Below are 23441 nucleotides of genomic sequence, written 5' to 3' on the forward strand. Positions count from 1 at the left end.
TCTCCCACCCTACGTTCTCTGTCTGTACCACCGAGCTCCCAACCTTCCTAATGCTTGTTCCGTGACCTGCACCCACTATCATGGCACCTCCCTGGACAAAAATTCTGCGAGCGTGGACCTTTGGCATAATAGGTTTCACCAGTATCGCCAATGCCGCCATCACAGTCAACAGCACCATCCTTGTCATCGCGCGGGACTCCAACGCCACCTACTCTGGAACATCCGTTCTTCAGGGCTACGGCATTCCCTACTTCGTCGTCAACATTTCGCTCAAAGGTGGTGGATTCCCGCAACTCAACTCCACGCCGGATGCCGGAAACTTTGGCGGAATCGTTGCTGTGAGCGCGACAGATTATAACGGGGGAGATGACTGGAAGACCGCGCTGAGTGACAAGCAATGGCAGCAGCTATACAAGTATCAGGAATCGTTTGGTGTTCGCATGGTTCGATTGAATGCGTGGCCTAGTGCAGACTTCGGGGTTCAGTCTACCGGTAGTGCAGGCGTGACCGCAGATCAGCCTGTTGCGATTACGAATGTGAAGGAATTCTCGACTGCGAACATAGTGGCGTAAGTGAACGGATTCGCAGATATACTAAACTCCGATTGTCTAATCTCATCTGTCCCCAGTGGAGCCCAAATGAGCACATCCGGCATCATCAAGTACCCAGCAAAAATCACCAACACGTCCCTCGCAACGGAAATTGCCCAGTTCATTGGCACTTCGAAAACCACCGCAGCTGTCATTAACAAGTTTCCAAGCGGACGTGAGCAGCAAGTGTGGTTCATGCCTTTCGCAACCGACCACTCTACAGCCTCTACGCTTCTCTCGCATGCTTGGGTCCAGTGGATTACTCGCGGCGTTTACCTCGGTTTTAGACGCGTGTATTTGAATACCCAGGTCGATGATGTGTTCCTGGAGACGGAGCTTTACCAGACAAATAAGGCTTATCGGCTCAAGCCTGCTGACTTCGAGGAACATGTTGCTTGGATGAAGGAGTTGAATGGGAAACTCCCCGCTGGAAGTAATTATGTTATCGAGTTAGGCCATAACGGCAATGGAAATATTGAAGCAGCAGTGAGTAAGGACTATGACAATAGCCCTGCCAAGTGTGATCCACAGGAGGGGATCGAATACTCTACGCAAGTCGATGGTCCAATGGAATACCACAAGCCCATTGGTACCGGGAAAGACCTGTGGAAGTCGAAGTTTAAGAGTTATCAGTGGTCAATGACCTGTTCTCAGTTGGACCCAATGGAGGTATATTTCGCGAATACGGCGAACAGGAACTCTTTCTTTCATGTATCAGTATGTGGGACCCAAAACCCAACACTGAGGCGACGATGAGCTAGCTAACATTTCCTAGCACACTTTGTAAGACCCTCGGAAACTCCTCCGTCTCAATTCCACACATATGTAAGACTAACTGTCTAAGCACGCACGAAGAAGAAACAAACGCCACGTACTCTGACGTCGTCAAAGAAATCACCTGGAACCAAGAATGGTTTAACAGAGTCGGTTTCACTTCCGCTGAATCCGCCCCATACTTCTCTCCAAATGGTCTCATTCCGCCCAGTATCAGTGGCCTACATAACGGTGATGCGATCCGCGCGTGGGTTGAGAACGGAATCACTTACGCTGTCGGTGACAATTCTCGCCCGGTTCTTATGAATCGGGTAGATCGGGTGTGTTTTGTGTGTCTCCGACGAAATTCTAGGGCACTGATCTATTACAGAAATCCGACTTCCATCCCATCATGACTAGTGTTGCGGAGAATGGGTATGAAGGTGCTTACATTGTTGGCCGATTTGGTTCGTCTATCTATTATAATTGTGATGTTCCTGATTGTGTGAACGCCGAATGGAAAGCTATTGCGAGCGGAAATGGAGACTTTGCTGCGCAAATGGAATACGAGAAGTCGACGAATGTGAAGTATCTCCTTGGGCTTCGCTGGGACCCGTGAGTATTCAGCGTGTTGGAGAAATTAGGGCTGGAGCGTTACTGATTCGTGCAGATACATGTTCCATCAAGCAAACATGCGAGTTTCAGATACCACTAAGTTCACGTTGAACGGCGTCAACAAGAAATATTCCCTCCTGATGGCGTGGACTGAAACCATTCTCGGAGAAGTCGTCCGACTGTAAGCACTTTCCTTCTTTCAATTTACTACACACGTCGTTAACACATCATAGCACACAATGGCCCATAATAACCCTCAAACACGACGACATCGCTAAGGCTTGGATAAATCGCAAGACTCGCGATGAATGCCTCCCAAATCTAACCTACCAGCTTTCCAGCGACCGGAAAACTATCACTGGTGTGACGGTGAATGCAGCAAATGCGAAATGCTCGACTCCAATTCCACTTACGGTTCCTTCAGGAGTGGCTAGTGCGGCGAGTGCAACGAAGGAGCAGGTTGGGAAGGATCCACTGACGCTTTGGGTCACTTTGGGGGGAAGTGCGAAGAGTTATAGTTTCTCGGGGGAGGTAAAGATCTGATAAAAATTCTAGGGCTATAGCTGCTGCAACCACTATCATGTCCCAAAATAATCAAAAAGATGAAACAGAGATTACAAAGCTTCTTAGATTTCTAAGCGAATGTCGGCGAAGACTCCACTTTAGATCGAAAAGCGGTGATATAGATGAATGGGTGACTTAGTTCTCTGTTTTCCAGAGAACTAGTCTAAACGCTTGGTTTTGGATATACTTTCTACCTCAAACAAGTATGTCCCTAGCTAATATCCCTGCCCAGGGACTGCTAACAGTAATAAGTTGTGCTAGAGAAGGGAATAGCGCAAAGTATAAGGTTATATTAACTCCAGGAAAAAGGTTTACAAGGCGGCTGGGATGATAGTCCTAAAACCGTCTAGGTGAACTTTAGTGGTCATTGCAGTAAGCTGAGCGGCTCTCTAGTCACTTCTTCGACGATTCGAACGCTATGTAGCCCGGCAAAACGATCATCGCTACTGTTGCACGTGATATTGGTTCACGTGACCCTGCGTCAGGGTGATTGTGGGTCCTTCACCTCTCACCCTTTTCCTGCTTAGAACTAGTGGTCTTTTAGCGACTATATATTTACCTCTGAGCTCTCTCGAGCTCCAGAACCTTACACCTCACCTTAATATACCTATCGTCTCTCAACACCTAATTGTCTGCTCGCCTCTCTATATATGCCCTCCATCAGCTCCATCAGCTCCATCTAGGCTCCCTGCGATAGCTGCAACAACCTATGATAATACCTCTAGGAAAGCTCTATTTGACTTGTCTCTACGCGAGAATGGCTGAAAAGTATTTCTGGATAGTACGAATCTAGCTGATATAACCGATCCACTCCTGCACGAGTTAGCGACAGTGTTTATGCAAATTGAAATTTCCCACGTAGGGACCTGAAATAACCGCAATGGTTGACACCCAGACCTCAACGAGTTGTGCTCAACAGCCTCTGGTGTGGCGATAAAAGGTCTGGTCAGTCGGCGAAGCGAATTCTTATCCTCACACAAAATGGCTATCGTCTCGGTTTGATTGTGCGCTGTGATAGTCTACTGTGCGAAAGAAAATAGTGCTTCTTTAAGCTCATGGCATTGGTGCCACCCCTCTTTTGGTTGGGTTACTTGTACCGTGCATCTTCTCCACTCTAAAGGATAAACTCTTCGCCTTGTCCACCGACTTTTGTAGCAGTTCCTTCTGTCGGTTTAATGTGCTCACTTCGGACCTCACAGAGCTGTATTTTTTTTTCCGTTCTGGCTATATCGGCTTGAACGTCATTTTTCCTCGGTTCGCATATCCCTGTGGTGTATTAGTTGACTTGTTTACCAATCTTTGGGGAGGCAACATACACAGCAGCAGCGTCTAAAAGAATTGCTATAGTCACAAATCAGAGGCCGTTCTCCGCCCAGCTGAAGAGAGTTCTTTCAAATCTCGATTCTCCACCCGAGTTTCCATGTCCCTCCCCGTGTGCGCCGAGCTTTTTTGGGACTCAAAAGGCTATTATTCTACACTATTCCTCTCCTTCGTTTTGCTCTCTAACCGAACTCTAGCTGAGTTCAAGTCTCGTTGCGCTCTTGTAATAAGACTTCTTAAATCTGACCTTGATTCATCTCGTTCGGCGTCTAAATCATGGTACGAGTAGTTAATATCGTTTACATTCTATAGTGCGATATTGGTGGAGTTCTATAGTTTTTGAAATGTGCTTTGCATATCGGTAGCGTATTCCTCCATGGTCGCTAGAGAAATCCCCTCCCGCGACTCGGTATAATACGTCAAACACCCAGCAATTCTACCACTTCCTTTACCAATCATGCCTACTATCCGCTGGATAGACGAGGTGCCATCATGAAGATCGTCCACCATTCTGGTATGGTCCTCGGCGATGGCTTTTGGGTGGACACCTCGAAGGATCTCAGCCTTGCGGTGAGGTGGGCGAGCGTAGATTCGAAAGATACTAGGTCACATTTGAGTGACAGAGAAACGGTAGAAGTTATGGCATTGGTTGTGCTCTATTATCGAAAAGAGTCCGAAAATTTCGTCTGACCTGGGGAGGGCGCTGTGGTGAAAGGGATATACTAGGTTGTAACCCCGGACAACGGTAAGATATCGAAGCACAAGCCACGGGCTGGAGGAGAAGGCCCTTCACGCGCGATTGCAGTCAAATCACCTCTTTCTGCAGCAGAAACTGTTCTATGCATTTATGGTGCACCGTTGTCACCCCATATACCCAATTCTCATTAGCCTTGGTAGCCTTCTCTGCACGCTTCCAATGTCGTTGGAAACTGAAGGCAGGCTTCACCTGAATGAGGCTCAGATGAGCGGAAGAGTCTCACTAGATATTCAAAAGATTGCGTGCTCAAGGTCCAATACAGGGTTTAGTTGTCTGACCATCTCAGCGCTTCGTGGTTGCTTTGTCACTTCTTGAGGCCTCGCTGAAATTGCTGGATAACGAAAGGCTTAAGTGGCCACCCTAGGGCCTTTATTAATACCACCATTTTGATTAGATTAGAGCAACATCACAGCGAGGAAACCTCGTACATTGCTCCGATTTAGGTAGAGAAGCGTTCCACGAGGCCGAATCAAAGATGGGTAAAGTTTTCCTGATAGCACCAGCCATTTGTAAGAGCCAAGGCACCGTTTATTACTCATCTCCTTGATCTTATTTTACTAACATTTTACATCGATTAAAAAGATTCTTGTCGCGGTCTAAGACAATGAGCTTGCTAAATTTAGGCTACCTTGGCAGTGGAAGAAACTGAAAAAGTGTCTAAAATTATTATCAAGGATATAAAGTCTATTCAGATGAAAGTCGCATATTCGAAAGACTACGCTGACAAGATTTAACTTGCATGCGAAGATGAAAATCGCGAGTCACTTCATCCTCAGCTAGGATCCTAAAGGTACGCCAACAAGTCTCATAGAAACCGTTGTTGATGCCAAGAGGGGACTTGAGTCTAAATATATCATCAAAGATAACTCCAAACATATGAAACATGATGAATTATCAGCCAAAAAGGAGCAGAAGGCTGAATCTAAGAGAATATTAGAGTTGCGCTAACAGGAGTATACATCAAGCTACTTCTCCTTAAAGACGGGTACGAAGTTTTAAATGAACTGTGGACTGTGACATGAGGATTAAGTAGCAGGAACATAGACCGGTCTGGGGGAGAAGGTAGCTGAAACACTCATGAGCTAGGCCTCGACCCTTAGCTCGTCCTTTAGTTTTAATCTCTTTTGGGGACGTACTATCACGAAGAAAGACAGCGCTGATTCAGTAGGACATTCCGATTATCTAGACTTCGACTTAGATCATGGATACAGGCTCGCAGAAAATATCAAATCTCTCCGTAGGGGGTTTTCTAAGCTTCTGCTGACGGGTGGCGACTCGACATATTACGGGATGGATTAGTCTCTATTCTGGCCGTTCTAGTGACGGGGCGAAACTGCGGAGGTTGTAGTTGGCACTCTTCAAGAACGCATAAAAATATTTTCACGGGAATCGACACCGATAATCAGGGCAAGCATGGCGTTGTTAATCCCGCCATCAGGGGTATCGTGGAGACATGTCGGGTCGTGCTGTTTGGTACTCGAGTTAAAGGGCGCGTCTCTTGCGTACGGAAGGCGATTAAGTAGGTTATCTAGAGCCGGACACTAGTCGATATATGCTCTAAGAGGGTTGAATACCTACCTAATATGGCGCGAATCCATTGAAGTTAGTATGAGACGGCCTTGGGCGGAGCTAGACTATCCAGCAACCTACTAGGCAGAAGGCGAAACGTAGTGGTGACTAGGCCGTTGATGATGCCCGCCTAAGTGCCAGAGTCCACATAGGCAAACGATATGGAAGATGCCATGAGCGCAGCAATATTAAATGTCTATGTGACAGCGTCTACAGTAAAGCACCTGCAGTGGGAGTTAAGCCTTATTGGCCTTTGCGCGAGCTGGTCCTGCTCTTACAGCTCTGCACAGCCTCAAGTATGACGGCTGATTACCATAAGTAAAATACACAGCAACAGTTACATTAGGTGTGCGAGGTTGTTTCCGCACTAGCCGGAATTGAAAACAGCTCTGATCAGAAGTAAGGTCCCTCCCTGCGTGCCGGAAAACCCGCCGTGCCAGAAAATACGAGGGGTGCTTTGACTTCAAGAGACTATAACTTAGCATATATATTAAGCTTTACTATATTTAATGGTAAGTCTTATATTATAGCTAAATTTGGATATTTGAGATATCTTCTACTTCTAAAATACGTTGGCATCGTGTGAGAGCACTGTGTGCAGGATGTATGAAGCACAGAAGGGCATAGAATAGTATTGAGAGACGAATCCTTGAGGAGACTCAGGGTTCGGGAAAGGATATATATATATGCAATAGGGCACGTGGCCGCATTTGAAAATTATTGGTTAGTTTAGAGCCAAAGCGCCAGTGTTTTATTCTAGTACACTTGGGTTTCGCAATACGGGGAGGGAGTTATTGTGAGGGGTGTTCGAACAAGGAGCGTCAGGATGTTACGAGAGGACTCAATAGATGCAGTAGAAGGGTAATCCGTAGATTGAAGAGACAGGCTAGACCTTGAGGAGCCCCCTTAGGGCCTGGGTTGAAGGTTCCTTATGTACCAAAGAGGCCGCGTCAACCTCGGGTGTCTCTCGGCCCAACCCTCGTACACTTGAGGGAGAAATAACCCTTACAGTTATCCCTCTTTTTTACCTAGAAATTGGGCCTTTAACTAGCAAATCTAGAAATAATGGAGTTATATCTTCATAAACAGCCCAGCGATTCTCTCCATACTCATGCGGGGACATTTTGACTAAAAAGACATCCCCATGAAATGAGAAGTGCACACCATCGCTAATCTCGCTAACCCAGGCAGGAACAAACATATTTCGCGGTAGGCTGTCGAGGTCGAAAGAATAGAAGACGTAATAGGCTCCCACACAAGATAAATGCTGATGTTGTAGAGTATGATACTGCTGATCAAGAAGATACCGTTGCCGCAGATGAAACAGTTTCTCGCGATTGAGGGGTTTGAAAGAGTGAAGCAATTGTTGAAGATCATGCTTTTGCTGGAGATGATGCGATCGCGGAATGTCATCATGTTGCAAGAGATCAAGTCTCAGAAGGTCGCGACGTCTCCAGGCTTGCTCCGAATTCCAGTAGCGGCGTAGGTCAGGAACGTGGAAAAGGAAGCCGTCTGTGGCTTTGGAGTCGCTAATTGTGGTAAGGGAGAGGAGATGAGCAGGAGTGCCGTCGGATGGTATCCTAACTCCAGTAATAGTTACAGTTGGAGGACTTGGCGGTAGCTCCTCTTTCCAGCCAAGCAAGGACCAGATTGTACTAAACATTTTGAAAGTAAGTGTAGGATAGTCTTGAGAAAGTAGGGCAATGATGTAGATTCTGGAGATGAGGGGCACAGCCTGGCAACGATAAACGCGTACGCTCAGCTGCTAAAAATAAGATGTAACACTTTTAAAATAATATACTGCAGCTATATATAGAGTTTTTTAAAAGATAATAAATAACCTACATACTAGATAACTTTTATAAGCTAATTCTATAGCTAACTTATAAAGGCTAAGTAATAATAAAAAGTAGGTAATTATTAAGCCTATGCTTAAGCTATATACATAAAGATTTTCCTCTTAGCTAGTAGCTATTACTAATATAGCTAATTCTTTACGCGCTAAGTCTAATCTAGGCTATATTAGCATAAACTAGCCTAGTATATTTATAAAGTGTTATCTAAAGCTTAAAGTAAAGTTAAAGTATAAGCATAACTATAAAAGAGCTTTTTAAGAGAATCTTAAAGTAATTTAGAGCTAGTTTAGCTTTATAAAGAATATTAAAGCTAAGTATAGCATTTATAATAATAACACGTACAACTTTAATAAAAAAGGCTTTATAATAAGCTAGATATCTACTAACTATACTTATACTTAAAACTTTACTTTAAGCTTTAAATAACACTTTATAAACATACTAGGCTAGTTTATGCTAATATAGCCTAAATTATACTTAGCATGTAAAAAATTAGCTATATTAGCTATAACTACTAGCTAAAAGGAAAATTGTTACATATATAGCTTAAGTATAAGCTTAATAATTACTTACTTTTTATTATTACTTAGCTTTTATAAGTTAGCTATAGAATTAGCTTATAAAGGTTATCTAGTGTATAGGTTGTTTATTATTTTTTAAGAAACTTTATACATAGCTATAGCATGTTATTTTAAAAGTGTTATGTTTTATTTAAAAGCCTAAAGTATAAGCTATATCTAATATTTTTTTAGCATGTCTAAGTAGTGTTGTTAGAAATGCATTAGTATAAAAAAAGTAGTTTAGTAGGGTCTTAGTAAAAGTAAGCAACTTAGGTGTGTAAGCAACTTGCCTGTAAAGTATGTTATCTTAGCTAATATAGCTAATTAAGGCCGCAATTGCGTTGTTTAAATTGCTAAAGCTTAGAGAAAAGCCTAATTATAGTAAGGCTGTAAGAAAGGATAGCTGTAGTTAATCTACGCTAGCGCGGCGCCACAAAGGCCTTTAGAGCTCCTATGCACAGAAAAACAAAAATTAACAACTTCTTAACAACATATAAGAAAAAGAGCTTGTTTTATATATTAATAAGCTTTATGCAAAAGGACTACTGCCATTAAGGCAAATAGTACACAATTTTGCATTAGAAATAGCTAAGATATAAGTAAGTAAAGCCTAGGTTAATTACTTTATTAAAAGGCATAATATTAACTTTGTATTATAATAGACATCTAGCATAGATACTACCTGCAAAAGGGCTAACTCTGCATTTAAATATACGCTTTATTTTAAGCTTCTTAAAAAGAAAATTAAGTAGTACAAGATAAAGCTATAACACATGTTGTCAGATATGCGCACCTACTGTCAAGACAGGAGGAACGTTTGACGAAAGCTGCTACATAGTACGAGCAATAAGCTCGAACAGTATGTTGCTGCAAATTGCTGCATTTTGCAGCATTTTGCAGCATTTTGCAGCATGTTGCAGCAAATTGCAGCATGTTGCAAGCTGGTCGCGCATAGGGCTAGTGCGCGAGGGACTTGGATCGGAAAAACAAAAGCCGAGCAACACAAGTAGAGCAGAAAAAGGATTAATAAATCACAACAATTAATACAATTAATTAATTATCCTATACATTATATCTAAACCTATTATTTATCTTAGGAAGCCTAGAAACAGTGCTTTAATCTAACAATTAAGAGTCTTAGTGCCTCTATTAATACAAAATGGCCACCCAGCCTCCTCGAGACGCGACAGTCGTCCTTCGAGACCACACTGACTACAGAGCCTGGATGATGCAGCTGCAATTGAGATGTGTAGCGCACAGCATCTGGCCGCAAGTGGATCCTAAGTTGACCATCTAAATGATCTCTAAACTAAGAGCTCTAGAGATGCTGCTAATAGCTAAGTTTTTACTAGCCTTTAATGTTAAAACGCCTACGCACATAAACAAGCTATTAATAAGTAGTGTTAGAGCCTTTAAAGAAGCTATTAAATACTACAAGATTAAGGCTAACAAGTATAAGAGTAATAGACATAATTATAAAAGAGAGTAATTAAGCTTCTAACAGATTATTATCTTTATCTAGTTAATAGTTAGCCTGCATTTGCAGTGTACATGCTGTTCTCTAAATTAACTACTTAGATAGTAGATTACAAACCTTAAAGCTATAGTAAGTGTTAATAACTAATTTAAATAAAAACATGTGCGCAACTAATATAATGCATCTTTAAAGCTGCTAAAAAACATAAGTATATAGAACCTGTAGCTAGTAAAGTATAATTACGCTGCTATAGAAGTAGAGACATAAAATGTTCTAGAAACAACGCAGCTTAATGCTGTAGCAAAGGACTTTCTAACTACTATAAATAAAGTTACTTTTTATTAGTTTATAACTTTTTAGGAAAGTAGACAGTTTGCACTAAACATAAATTAAAAAAAAATAATAAAGCGCTTTTAAGAATATATAATGTTAAATTATCTAATACATATAAAAAGCATAAAGCTGCCTTTATAATAGATAACTTGTTATACCTTACTAAAAGTAGAAAAACTACTTAGGGCATAAATAAAGACACCTGTAGTGCAGAAGTTGCAATGTTAAAAAAATAAAGTAGACCTTAACATTAACATTATTAAGAAAATAATAGAAAGTTATTTTTAAGCTAAAAACCTGCTAAAACAGGAGGCACTAAATGTCCTACATATAGACACATTTATGTACTAAAGGACTGCTTCTATGTCTATCTAGACAGAGCACTAGACTAGTAGATGCTAAATAAGAAAGTTAAAGAGCTTATAGCATTAAAGCGTAAGCATAACTTAGAATTTTAAGGCCTACTAAGAGAGCAGCGTAGACATAATTTAAAGATACTAATTTTAAAGAGTTTATATACACTTACGCTAGAGATATAAAAAGACTAACTTAAAAGCTAAAAAGTATTAAGAGTTAAGGTAGCTATATTACTAGCTATAGTTAATTTAAACTAGAATAGATATCTACTAAGAGAATTATTTATCCTTAACTTAAGCTTAATATGCTACATTATAAATAATCTTAATTAAATTTATAACTATTATTTACTAATACTAAAAGACTTTATTTAGTCTAGAAACTCTTACATATAGATTTAAAGCTATAGATTAATTACACTAAGCTTAAAAAGTAAGCATAGAACACATAGTTAAGTATACAGTCTTATACTTTATAACGCTGCACTATGCCTAGACCTGCTGTGCAACCTAGTCTTATTTTGCTTACTGCAACAGAAAGGAATTTAGTAGGACACATAAGCAAAGCTAACTGCTTTAAAGGCTTTAGATAAGATAATAATTAAAGATCTTATAAAGATCTATAGCTAATAAGTGTTAGAGTACTATCTACTATAAGAGGGCTTATATTATACACACATAATTAACATAAAAACTAAATATAGTCTATAAAAAGCATTAGCAGAGCTATAGCATAAGCGTCTAGGACACTTTAGACTAGCTACACTTTAACACCTTATATAGTAAGCTAAGGGGGTGTAAATTAAAGAAATTACAACAGTTTAATATAACTTATATAGTAAAGCTAAGATATAATAATAAATTAGCTATACACTATAAATTAGTAATAGTAGACTTAGTAAAAGACTGTTAATTAATTTCTATATATATAAAGCATAGAGCATTATAAAAAAGTAAAGTTAAATGCTAATTACTAACAAGTATTCTAGCCTCTAGTAGGACCTCTACTTTAAAAATAATAAGCTTACTAAATTAATTATTAAAGCTTTTATAATTTTTATTTTTTTTTTAAAGAACTATTATAATATTACTATAAAAGTTATTAAAGCTAATAATAAGATTATAATAGTAAAACTAGAGGTAGAACACTAGCTAGCATTATATAGAATAACTGTTAAGCCTTTAGCACTAGATACATAAGCCTAGAATAGAGGAGCTAAACGCTTAAAGAGTGTAAATAAGAAGAAGTTATAGGCTATGTAACTAAATGCTAACTTACTATAGAACATATAGCTATATATTACTAGAGCTAGCGTATACCTATACAATTAGACGCTAAACTATGCTAACAACTAGAAAACACTATACAAGATCTTCTTTACATAAGCAGCTTTAAATAATAGAGTTGTTATGTTAATTTAAAAGCTAAGCTTTACATATTTAAAAGCCTATAGCTATAAAGTATTTATAATAACTAATAACACGCATTAGAATAAATCTAAGCTATAAAGGCTAGACCTAAAGGCGTAGATTAGATATCTAGTTAGGTACTAATTGTTAAACATCTACTATGTATAGATACTACTGCTAGTAAAAGTAATTTATACACATAACATTATTTTTAATAAACACTTAATCTTTAGCAGTAAGCCTAAAGACTTAATAGATAACTTTATATATAACATAGTAAAAGAAATTACTATATATATTAAAATAATTAAGCTTCTAACACCTAGTTATTAGCTAGAGATAGAGTTGTTCTATAAAAACAACACTGCAGATAATATATTAAATTTTAATAAAGTAGACCTACTAGGCTACTATTAAGGAAGGAAAATTAGAGATAACTATCTGCCTCTTTTAAACACTCTGCTACCTGCAGCATTGCTTATGCAGTTAATAGCTAGAGCAGCACTAAAGCTAAGCTAAATAGAGTTGTTAAAGACTGTACTATAGGCTGCAGCCTTTATAGCTAGCATAAGATTTAGAAGTGTAGGAAAGCATAGCAGCAAGATGCTATTTAAAAGGAAGACACCTTATAGAAGCTAGCTGCCACCTCTGCTATTAACCTAAAAGCAACTAGAGGAGCACCCTCTACATAAGATGTTTAAGGCAGCAGAAAGAACGCACCTAGACAGTTATTAGATAATAAAATCCTAGACAGAGGTCTAGACAAAGCTAATTAAGGCAGCCAGACAGCAGATCCTAGATTGTATGTAGGTGTACACCTATAAGCTTAATAAGCACTATAGATTGCAAAGATGTAAGGCGCAACTAGTAGTCTACAGTAATTAACAAAGAAACATTACTACATAAGATACCTACGCTGCCACCCTAGCAGAACGCTTATTTTAAATGCTAATAGCAATATCTGCACGCTTTAACCTAAAGCTTAAATAATATAACGTAACTAACGCGTTTATACATGCAGCAATTAACTGCAATATCTACATGCAGATGCTAAGAGGCTATTAAAAACTAGGTATAATACTAAAGCCTTAAAAAGCACTATATAGCCTATAAATTTCTCCTTTACTCTAGCAACGCTATTTTATAACAACCTTTAAAGGCCTTAGGTTCTTAGCTGTTCTACATAAACCCTGCTGCATAACTAAAGCTAGAATATTTGTCTTCTTTTATGTAGACAACCTTATTATTGCGCATAAAAAAGGCTCTAAAGCAAATGCACAGCGTGTAGTAGACTAGTTATAAGAGAAGTATACCCTAATAGAAGGCAAGGACCTATAATAGTTCTTAGGAGTTAAAATTATTAAAGATTAATAGCAACAAATAATTTAGCTGTCACAGGCCTTATATATTAACAAGATAGCTAGGCTAGCTAATAGAAAGGACCTGCAGCATACTACACCTATAAGTGGGATTAAACTTATGCTGTAATCTAGTTTTGCAACCCTATTAGAGGTAAATTAATATTAGCAGAAGATTAGATCTCTACTCTTTGCAGCAGTTACTATAAGACTAGACATTGCCTTTACTACATCACGCCTCACACAGTTTCTTACAAATCCCGCATCTAACTATTAGGATGCAGCTAATTAAGTCATCCTGTACCTACATGCGACACAGACGTACGCACTCTAATTAGAAGGAGAAGACTACCTTATAGTAGCAAGCAATGCGTTATTTGCAGACAACACACTAGATAAAAAGAGCTCTTAGGGCTATGTTATTTAACTATTTAGCAGATAAATTGCATAGTAAGTAAATAAATAAGATACAGTCACAACATTAACAACAAAAGCAGAATTACTTGCACTGTCCTAAGTTGCTAAGGAAGCTATGTTTATAAAAATGCTCTTTAATAAACTGCAGGTTAAGCTGCCTAATTTAACTATTATAATCTAGTGCAACAACAAGCAGACAATCTAACTAGTAAACAAAGAGATATCTTAACTTTAAACCAAGCTCTGACATGTCAACATCCATAACCACTGGCTCTGACAGGAAGTCTCTTAACAAACAATTAAGGTTGTCTATGTCCCCTCCAGCGAGATGCTTGCGGACGGACTCACTAAAGCGCTTCTAGCTAGCAAATGGCCAAGCTTTCTTTAGCAAATTCAGCTAGTTGACGTCAGGGAGAGGATGGTCAGTCAGGAAGCGGATATGGAAGAGATTGAAGCAAAAATGGAAGCCCTGGAAGCATACTAAGGATGCGCAATCGGGAACCAGCTTGAAGCATGTCCAAGCTGAGGGGGCGTGTCAGATATGCGCACCTACTGTCAAGACAGGAGGAACGTTTGACGAAAGCTGCTACATAGTACGAGCAATAAGCTCGAACAGTATGTTGCTGCAAATTGCAGCATTTTGCAGCATTTTGCAGCATTTTGCAGCATGTTACAGCAAATTGCAGCATGTTGCAGCAAATTGCAGCATGTTGCAAGCTGGTCGCGCATAGGGCTAGTGCGCGAGGGACTCGGATCGGAAAAACAAAAGCCGAGCAACACAAGTAGAGCAGAAAAAGGATCAATAAATCACAACAATCAATACAATCAATCAATCATCCCATACATCATATCTAAACCCATCATTCATCTCAGGAAGCCTAGAAACAGTGCTTCAATCTGACACATGTACACTATAGATAAAAAAGGCTTCTTAATTAGTGTACTATTAAAAATTAAAAAAATCTTCTTCTAGTGTTAATATAAAAAAAGAGGCATTAAATAAATTATCTAGGATAGTAATTAAAAGTAGATAATAATAATTGCCTATATTTATGCTAATAAGACTTCTCTTACTTTAGCCTTAATTTATTAAGCTGTTTTGAAGAACATATAGGATACCTAGCTATAGGACTTTAACTCTACTATATATAAAGCATTTTTTGTTTTATCCTTTAGTAGATAGACAAATAACAAGCTTAGGCTAGTATAGTTAAAGCAGGTGTTTAATTATAAAATAAAGAATAAGACTTAATAATTCTATTAACTATTAATCCTAAATAGCTATAGATTGCATGTTATAATAGAGTTTATTAAGTACTGCAATAATGATAAAATCCTTCTAGCTATCTATTTACTACATTTAACTTATACCTTACAGCCTTTAGATGTTTACATGTTTAAACCTTTTTTAACAGCCTACTTAGCTAAGCTTACTAATTTTATTTACAGATGCTAAGGTTTATTATTAATTATAAAAAAAGACTTTTTCTGCCTATTTATTAAAGCCTACCAGATGTTATTTACGTCTAAAACAATACTTAAGAGCTTTAAAAAGTGTAGACTAGCTTCTTTTAACCTAGAGACTATATTAAAGTAATTTAATGTTAAAACTAATAATTAGTTATCTTCTAGTAATAGTAGTACTTTAGTACTAAGCGTGTTAGATTAGAGAAAGATTAAGAAGCTTTTATGTACAGCAGTAAATAATATAAATAAGAAAGAGAGTTATTAACTTAGCTAAACAATCTACATAATCTTAGTGTGTAATAATATTCTTTAGCATAAAAATAAGCAACTTAAAAAGGCCCTAATTAATAAAAAGAAGCGCAGGCAGTGTAGTAAACCCCTTCTACTTTAAGCACCTCTAGAGTACTACAGTAGTGCAGTCTTTTAGTTGCTAACTAAAGTAAAAAACACACATAAATATTAAGCTTAAAAGAAGGCTAATAAGAGGGCTAAATAACTCTAAAAGAATAAAGCAACTAAGCTTAAAAAGGTAAATAAAAGGGCTAAAGCAAAGATATTAGAGAAGAGAAAGTGTATAAAGGCAATAGCAAAGAAGATCTAACTCTAAGAGCAGCGCGTAAAAGCAGCTGCTAGAGAGGAGGTAAAATATTAACACTAAGCAGCTGCGCAGCTTAAAAAGGACATCTAAGACAATAAAAAGAGTAAACAGAAGGCTAATACACTATTTAGTAGTAATAAAAGTAAATTAGATAAAGTTAATAAAGATTTATTAGTTATAAAGCTCTTTACACTACTACTAGCTTATAGTTAACGCAGCAGGCAGATAAACCCCCCTAAAAGGTTTCTTTTATAAATAATTAAGCTGCATAACTTAATTAATTGCTACTCTAAAAAACTGCTTTAAATTACGACTCCTGTAGGCCTGTACAGCTTCGGAAGCACTGGGTGTAACATCTCAAAACTGGGCGTTACGCGAGCCTGGGCGCCAAGTGATAAAATACGGTAGGCTTGCGCCACAGGTCTAACAGCCCATCACAAGTAAATCACACAGTGATTATTATGTAGGGTGAGGGGGGGGTTTCGCACTAGCTGAAATTAGTAGTTAGTTTGATCGGAAGTACTGGCTAGGTCAGCGGCCTTGGATGAATTTGCGCGTGACAGTAGGCGTAGGGTTAATAATGGCTTCCTATCTATTAAAAAAGGCTTTATGGCTCAGGTAAGACCCTTGCATATAAGCGGTAAAAGCCTAATAGTGGTACTGCGGCAAACAGAGTTTGTTTTGCAATAAAAGAAGGCTTGAAGTGAATCAGGCAAGAAGGCGACAAGGCGAATATAATTTATTGATTAAAAACATATTAGCTTAGATGTTTGGAAGAACCACAGCACATTATTTACACAACTATAGCGAAGTAAGGTATGTGTGCGGAGTTATAGTCCCTTGAAGTCAAAGTACGCCTCATATTTTCCGGTACGGTGGGTTTCCCGGCACGTAGAGAGGAGACGTTACCAGCTGGGGTGGCGATCTTGTATGAACTTGCGCGATAGCAGGCGTAGGGTTGACGATGACTTCCTACCATTGTAATAAAGCTTTACTGTTCGGATACGACCCATTTATATATATTATAAGTAGTAAGAGCTTAATAGTAGTGTTGTAGCAAAGGGACAATATTTTAACACAAAAGAAGGCCTTGGGCGAATTAGACGAAAAGGCGGCGATGCGCACGTAATTTTTAGACTAAAGGGGTCTTAGGTGTTTAGAAATAGCTACAGCAGAGAACTTATATAAGATTGGAACAGAGAGCAAGGTATGCACAGAATTAGATTTGTTTGAAGTTGCAATACCCCTTATATTTCTCGGCGCGGGGTGTTTCTCGACCTGCAGTGATGGACGTTAAATTTAAACCTTATGCCTTGCAAAAAGCTGTTACAGTCAAATTTTTACGCAGAAAGTCTGTGAAAAGGTACGGTAGTGCTAAAACAAGAGATATTCTTACGCAACTCAGCAGAAAACTACATTGTTTCTTTTTCTTCTCTTCGTTTTTGGTAAATCTTAAGATTTTATTATAGCTTACGTTCTTGTTTCGCAGTTTATTGTTCGTCCTTTTTACCTGTACCCGCGCTGAGGACTTCGAAGTGCAAGCCGTGCACAGAAATTCCAGCTATTGGTTGAGATTCTAATTGTAACTAGCTTTTTGCAAGTCACAATATTAAACATAGGCCTAATACTTGTCACGGTTAACTGGGACATGGCTCGGGTTCCCCCCGGAAAGCCTTCGTCCTGGCCTTGGGCACATGACATCCCGTCACGTGCCCCAGTACATACATATATATCCTTTCCTGAGACCCCTCAAGGATTCGCCTATCAATACTATCCTATGCCCCCTTCTATACTGCATAGTTCCTGCACACAGTCCTCTCACACTACTGCACTGATACTGCTGTTACAACTTATAAAGCACTCTTATATAGGATAGCAGTAATATTAAAGTGTTATAACTAGCTATAAAGCAGCAAAAAGCCCTTGATTTATATAAGGCTCTGTTAATTAGTACTTCTAGTTGAGGGGACAGCTAAACTTAGGTAGCGCAAGATGGCCCCGCACATCCAGCCTTATTGTTACAGTTTAACTTTTCAGTGATAACTCTTGGTTCTATAGCTGTTGCGGACGATTACCGCCGTAGCCGTGCGTCTGTGCGGTTGTGGGGCGCCTTTTGCCAAGCACTCTGGGGCACCATAAAGTCTGACTCCGGGAGCAGGACTGGGCTTCTAAAGGGCCAGCGCTCGTTAAGATAGCTAATGTAGCGATCTACAGGTGCCAGGGTTCGGCCAATTCTGTGTCCATCAGCCAAGCACGAGGCTGAGGTCAAGCCGCACTCTCTCCACCCCGCCCCACCTGAAAGATGCTCTCCTCTGGTTCATCACTCCGTGGCGCTCGCACGCGGCGAACACCACACACTGTGTGCTTCTATATGCGCAGCTTTCCTCTTTACTCAAAACGACGGGATATCCCGCTAGGCGGGCGGTACACACATGGCAGCGATACATCGCCATGGCTTCACAAGGCTACCAGGCGGAGACACGTGCGCTGACCAGTTCAGATTGAAGTTAGATGGATATTGCTGTATGCATTTCAGTGCGCTTGCTAAGTCTCCTCAGTATAATATTCGTCCACGGCCTTCGCGGCCATCCTCGAGGGACATGGGAAGCCACGCCGGTCGCAACCAGCCAGCCCAGTAGTGATGCGACCAAGAAACGCAGAGGCGTCAGGTCGTGGTTCCAGCAACGAGCGGCCGCGTACCCCTCAAGCGCGGAACATGCGAATGCCTCGTCGTCCAGCGTCTTCTGGCCAGAACAGTACCTTGCGTCAGATATCCCCCAAGCCAGAGTCTGGACATACGGGTACAACGCAGATGTTATTGGCGGCTTCTTCCAGGCAAATAACAAGAATAGTATTTCCCAGCATGGCCGGGATCTGTCAGTCAGACTGGAAAGGGAGATCGACAACAGTGTATGGTAACGACTCCGCGTTAGCTTGGAACAGTTTCTAACAGCCTTAACAGCAGCCAATCGCGTTCGTAGTGCACAGTCTCGGGGGTATCATCGTCAAAGACGTACTCTCTCCATGAAACCCTTGTTAATCACTGCTTATATATATTGCAGGCCATTCATCGATCGGAGAAAATCCGCGAACAGACGAGGCTGATCATCTTCCTCGGGACGCCGCATCGCGGGAGCGTATATGCCGGCTGGGGTCAGATCGTGTCGAATTTGGCACGTTTCGCCTTCCAAGACTCGAACAAGAAGATGCTTGAGGCGTTGGAGGTGAACAGTGAGGTGCTCGACAATATCCATGAGGAGTTCAAGACGATTATGTTCAAGGGCGGGATCAAGATTCATTCATTTCAGGAAGCACGAGGAATTTTCGGTATGAAAGGGCTGGGTGAAAAGGCACGTTATTCACGAACATTGTGACATTTATACCCTAATCTTCTTATCTAACGCAGGCAAGTGCAGGTTGTGGACGACTTCTCGTCCAAGCTCGATCTTCCTCGGTCGTTGGAGACAGTGGAAAGCATCGATGCAAATCACATGCAGATGGCTAGATACAACAGCAAAGACGATCAGGGATACCGTGCCGTATGTGGTGTTCTCAGGAGCTTTATCCTACAGGAGCTGGAGAGTAAACAAATAGCACCCGCTGGTGGGGCAACCATTTCTTATATGTAATTGCATAGATTATCGAGCGTAATGATTATGGAAGCTTACTATGGACCTCTAGCACCTCTAAGCGGGCCTTCAGGGCGACATGAGCCCCTTGGTGGTTTACCCAACGCCGCGAACGCAACCTTCAACTCGTTTGCAAAGCAGCACGAACTCACTTGCCTGGCCGGCACGCGCATCGACCTCTTGCGTGAGATCTATAGCTGGGCTGACGGACGAGACGGGCGGCACATCTTCTGGCTGAGCGGCCTAGCGGGCACGGGAAAGTCGACGATCTCGCGGACGGTGGCTCGCAACTACCACACCCCTCAGCGTCTCGGCGCCAGCTTCTTCTTCTCGCGAGGCGATGGCGACGTTGGGCATGCTGGCGCATTCGTTACGAGCATCGCGGTCCAGCTTGCACACAACGTCCCAGCATCTCGCCAGCATATCAGTAGTGCCGTAGCAGAGCGCAGCGACATTGGCAGTCAGTCTCTGCGCGACCAGTGGCATCATCTCGTCCTCGGTCCACTGTCGAAGCTGGAAGGGCCGTTGTCATACATATTAATTGTTGATGCGCTCGACGAGTGCGACGATGAAAATAATATCCGACTCATCGTCCAGCTCCTGGCCGAAGCTCGCTCGCTAGAGAGTGTGCGGTTGCGGGTGTTCCTGACAAGCAGGCCTGAGGTGCCGATTCGGCACGGCTTCAGTCAGGTACCACATGCGGAGCACAAAGACTTTGTGCTGCACAACATATTGTCGTCGATTGTTGATAACGACATAAGCCTTTTTCTGCAGCACTACCTTCGCATCGTTGCACAAGAGCGTAGGTTGGGTGCTGATTGGCCAGGCCTAGATACCATTGAACAGCTGGTCCGGCGTGCATCTGGCCTGTTCATCTGGGCCGCAACTGCCTGGCGATTCATCCGTGATGGGAAGCGATTCGCCATCAAGAGACTCGAGACGATCCTTGCAAGCGACAGTAGCACTGCCGCAGCTCCAGAGAAGCACCTCAACGAGATCTATGTCACTGTGCTCAAGAACTCGATTGACCCAAACTACACAGACGAAGAGAGCGAAGAGCAGAGTAGCATGCTGAGGTCTACTCTTGGAAGTATAGTGACCTTGTTCTCCCCTCTTTCTGTTAGTTCTTTAAGCAAGTTACTCCATGTCCCGAACCAGGATGTCGATCAGACGCTAGAGGATCTACATGCCATCCTAGATATCCCGAAGGATCCAACATGCCCGCTCCGCCTCCATCATCCATCATTTCGCGACTTTCTCCTGGATAGAGACAGATGCGGCGACGCCAGCTTCTGGGTAGACGAGAAACTGGCGCATCGGACTTTGGCAGATAACTGCATCCAGCTTATGGCCACTTCTCTCAAGCAAGACATCTGTGGCGTGGATGCTCCCGGCATGCTTGTAGTCGACATGGAGAGAAGCCAAGTCGAGCGAAGCCTTCCTCCCGAGCTGCAGTATGCATGCTTGTACTGGGTCCAGCACGTTCAGAAGAGCGGCACGCAGCCTGGCGACAATGACCAAGTGCACCAGTTTTTGCAGAACCACCTCCTTCACTGGCTCGAGGCCCTTGGGTGGATGGGGAAAATATCCGAAGGAGTTCACGCTGTCGCCTCTTTAGACTCGTTTGTCTCTGTTAGTATACCACCAGCAAAGAAAACGGGGTTTCGTTAACATTTTGGCTAGTCGAGCGAATGCCTCTCAGGTTTGATCCACGATGCGAAGCGGTTCGCCCTCTACAACCGGGCAGCGATTGAACAGGCGCCTCTTCAGACGTATAGCGGGCTCGTATTCGCACCAACGAAGAGCATAGTAAGGGAGACGTTTAAAGGCTGCATACCCCAATGGATTCGAAGGCTGCCAAGGGTCGAGGAAAAGTGGGACGCAGTGCTGCAGACGCTCGAGGGCCACAACGACGGGGTCAACGCGGTAGCCTTCTCGCCAGACAGCAAGACGCTAGCGTCGGCATCGGACGACAAGACGGTCAAGCTGTGGGATGTCCAGTCGGGCGCGGTGCTACAGACGCTCAAGGGACATGACGACTGGGTCAAGGCGGCGGTATTCTCGCCGGACGGCGAGACGCTGGTCTCGGCATCGCACGACACGACGGTCAAGTTGTGGGATGCTGGGTCGGGCGCGGCGCTACAGACGCTTGAGGGCCATAAGGGCGAGCTCAGGGCGGTGGCGTTCTCCCCGGATGCCAAGTCGCTGGCGTCGGCATCGGAGGACAAGACGGTCAAGATGTGGGATGTTGGGTCGGGCGCGGTGCTGCAGACGCTCGAGGGCCATGAGGGTGAGGTCAGAGCGGTGGCCTTCTCACCAGACGGCAAGACGCTGGCCTCGGCATCATACGACAAGACAGTCAAGCTGTGGGATGCTGGGTCGGGCGCGGTGGTGCAGACGCTCGAGGGCCACAACGACGGGGTCAACGCGGTGGCATTCTCGCCGGACGGCAAGACGCTGGCATCGGCATCGGACGACAAAACGGTCAGGGTATGGGATGCTGGGTCGGGTGTGGTGCTGCAGACGCTCGAGAGCCACAACGACGGGGTCAACGCGGTGGCATTCTCGCCGGACGGCAAGACGTTGGCATCGGCATCGGACGACAAGACGGTCAAGCTGTGGGATGCTGGGTCGGGCGCAGTGCTACAGACGCTCAAAGGCCATGAGGACTGGGTCAACGCGGTGGCCTTCTCGTCAGACGGCAAGACGCTAGCGTCGGCATCGGACGACAAGACGGTCAAGGTGTCGGACGCAGGTACGGGCGCGGCGGTGCAGACGCTCGAGGGCCATGAGGACTACGTCAACACGGTGGCCTTCTCGCCGGACGGCAAAACGCTAGCATCGGCATCGGACGACAAGACGGTCAAGCTGTGGGATGTTGGGTCGGCTGCGGTGCTACAGACGCTTGAAGGCCATGGGGATTTGGTCAGAGCGGTGGCCTTTTCACCAGACGGCATGACGCTGGCGTCGGCATCGCACGACTGGATGATCAAGCTGTGGGATACCGGGTCGGGGGCGGTGCTCCAGACACTCAAGGGCCATGAGGACTGGGTCAATGCGGTGGCCTTTTCGCCGGATGGCAAGACGCTGGCGTCGGCATCGCACGACAAGACGGTCAAGCTGTGGGACGCCAGTCCAGGCACTGTGATACAGACACTCGAGGGCCATGAGGGCGGGGTCACAGCGGTGGCCTTCTCGCCGGACGGCAAGACGCTGGCATCGGCATCGGACGACAAGACGGTCAAGCTATGGGGTGCTAGTTCGGGCGCGGTGCTACAGACGCTTGAGGGCCATGAGGGCGAGGTCACGGCCATGGCCTTCTCACCAGACGGCAAGACGCTGGCGTCGGCATCGTACGACTGGACAGTCAAGCTGTGGGATGCTGAGTCGGGTGTGGTGCTGCAGACACTTCGTATTAGCTATCTCGTCTACAAACTGTCTTTCTCCAAGGACGGTGCCTTTCTCCAGACGGACTTGGGGCCTTTGCCTATTTCAGCAGAGACTCTTGCTGATGGTGTACCTGCCAACAGTTCACATCTTCCTGCTTCTATTCATGTCCAGGGTCAATGGGTCTACTGCTGTACCGAGCGCATCTTTTGGCTTCCTCCCGAGCATCGGCCATATTGTGTAGCTGATCATAGGGGTGTTGTTAGTTTCGGATACGCGTCTGGAAGAGTTATAATGATGGAATTTACATTATGATATTCGGTTTCACTTTGCCTTGCCTCCTCCTCGCCCGCCTCTATTACAAATTGCCGAGTTTTGTACGCTACACCTATAACGGTGGCAACCCATGAGAAACGTTTCGATTA

General features: G+C 42.9%; 5 protein-coding genes across 5 annotated transcripts; 3 read left to right on the top strand and 2 right to left on the bottom strand.

Annotated features, from left to right (window-relative positions):
* Positions 1-80: 80 nt before the first annotated feature.
* On the top strand, positions 81-2501 carry BDR25DRAFT_372492 (putative extracellular serine-rich protein; the record flags this gene model as incomplete). Its single annotated transcript, XM_033697232.1, has 6 exons — positions 81-568; positions 629-1307; positions 1421-1675; positions 1735-1958; positions 2014-2139; positions 2192-2501. The coding sequence occupies 6 exons, from the start codon at positions 81-83 to the stop codon at positions 2499-2501; spliced, it is 2082 nt and encodes a 693-aa protein (XP_033545524.1).
* A 768-nt stretch (positions 2502-3269) lies between these two features.
* On the bottom strand, positions 3270-5484 carry BDR25DRAFT_357041 (uncharacterized protein; the record flags this gene model as incomplete). Its single annotated transcript, XM_033695749.1, has 15 exons — positions 3270-3311; positions 3389-3541; positions 3594-3702; positions 3763-3819; positions 3874-3966; positions 4030-4111; positions 4146-4225; positions 4261-4406; positions 4464-4629; positions 4676-4788; positions 4823-4844; positions 4908-4945; positions 5010-5141; positions 5228-5283; positions 5325-5484. The coding sequence occupies 15 exons, from the start codon at positions 5482-5484 to the stop codon at positions 3270-3272; spliced, it is 1449 nt and encodes a 482-aa protein (XP_033545525.1).
* Positions 5485-5598: 114 nt separating this feature from the next.
* BDR25DRAFT_357042 (uncharacterized protein) lies at positions 5599-6252 on the top strand (the record flags this gene model as incomplete). Its single annotated transcript, XM_033695750.1, has 4 exons — positions 5599-5612; positions 5700-5836; positions 5899-6101; positions 6145-6252. 4 exons carry the CDS (start codon positions 5599-5601, stop codon positions 6250-6252), a joined length of 462 nt encoding a protein of 153 aa, XP_033545526.1.
* A 940-nt stretch (positions 6253-7192) lies between these two features.
* On the bottom strand, positions 7193-7831 carry BDR25DRAFT_230630 (uncharacterized protein; the record flags this gene model as incomplete). The annotated part of the gene is made up of 3 exons (XM_033685347.1): positions 7193-7459; positions 7494-7498; positions 7618-7831. The coding sequence occupies 3 exons, from the start codon at positions 7829-7831 to the stop codon at positions 7193-7195; spliced, it is 486 nt and encodes a 161-aa protein (XP_033545527.1).
* Positions 7832-14183: 6352 nt separating this feature from the next.
* On the top strand, positions 14184-23426 carry BDR25DRAFT_357044 (WD40 repeat-like protein; the record flags this gene model as incomplete). The annotated part of the gene is made up of 22 exons (XM_033695751.1): positions 14184-14218; positions 14366-14467; positions 16342-16404; positions 16442-16468; positions 16531-16618; positions 16837-16928; positions 16957-16980; positions 17104-17125; positions 17208-17283; positions 17406-17445; positions 17537-17717; positions 17755-17812; positions 18011-18185; positions 18222-18359; positions 18418-18494; positions 18537-18915; positions 18989-19013; positions 19081-19370; positions 19407-19603; positions 19664-21295; positions 21332-23277; positions 23304-23426. 22 exons carry the CDS (start codon positions 14184-14186, stop codon positions 23424-23426), a joined length of 5790 nt encoding a protein of 1929 aa, XP_033545528.1.
* Positions 23427-23441: the final 15 nt, after the last annotated feature.

Source organism: Lindgomyces ingoldianus, assembly GCF_010093535.1.
Source record: "Lindgomyces ingoldianus strain ATCC 200398 unplaced genomic scaffold BDR25scaffold_23, whole genome shotgun sequence".
Classification (NCBI taxonomy): Eukaryota; Fungi; Ascomycota; class Dothideomycetes; order Pleosporales; family Lindgomycetaceae; genus Lindgomyces; species Lindgomyces ingoldianus.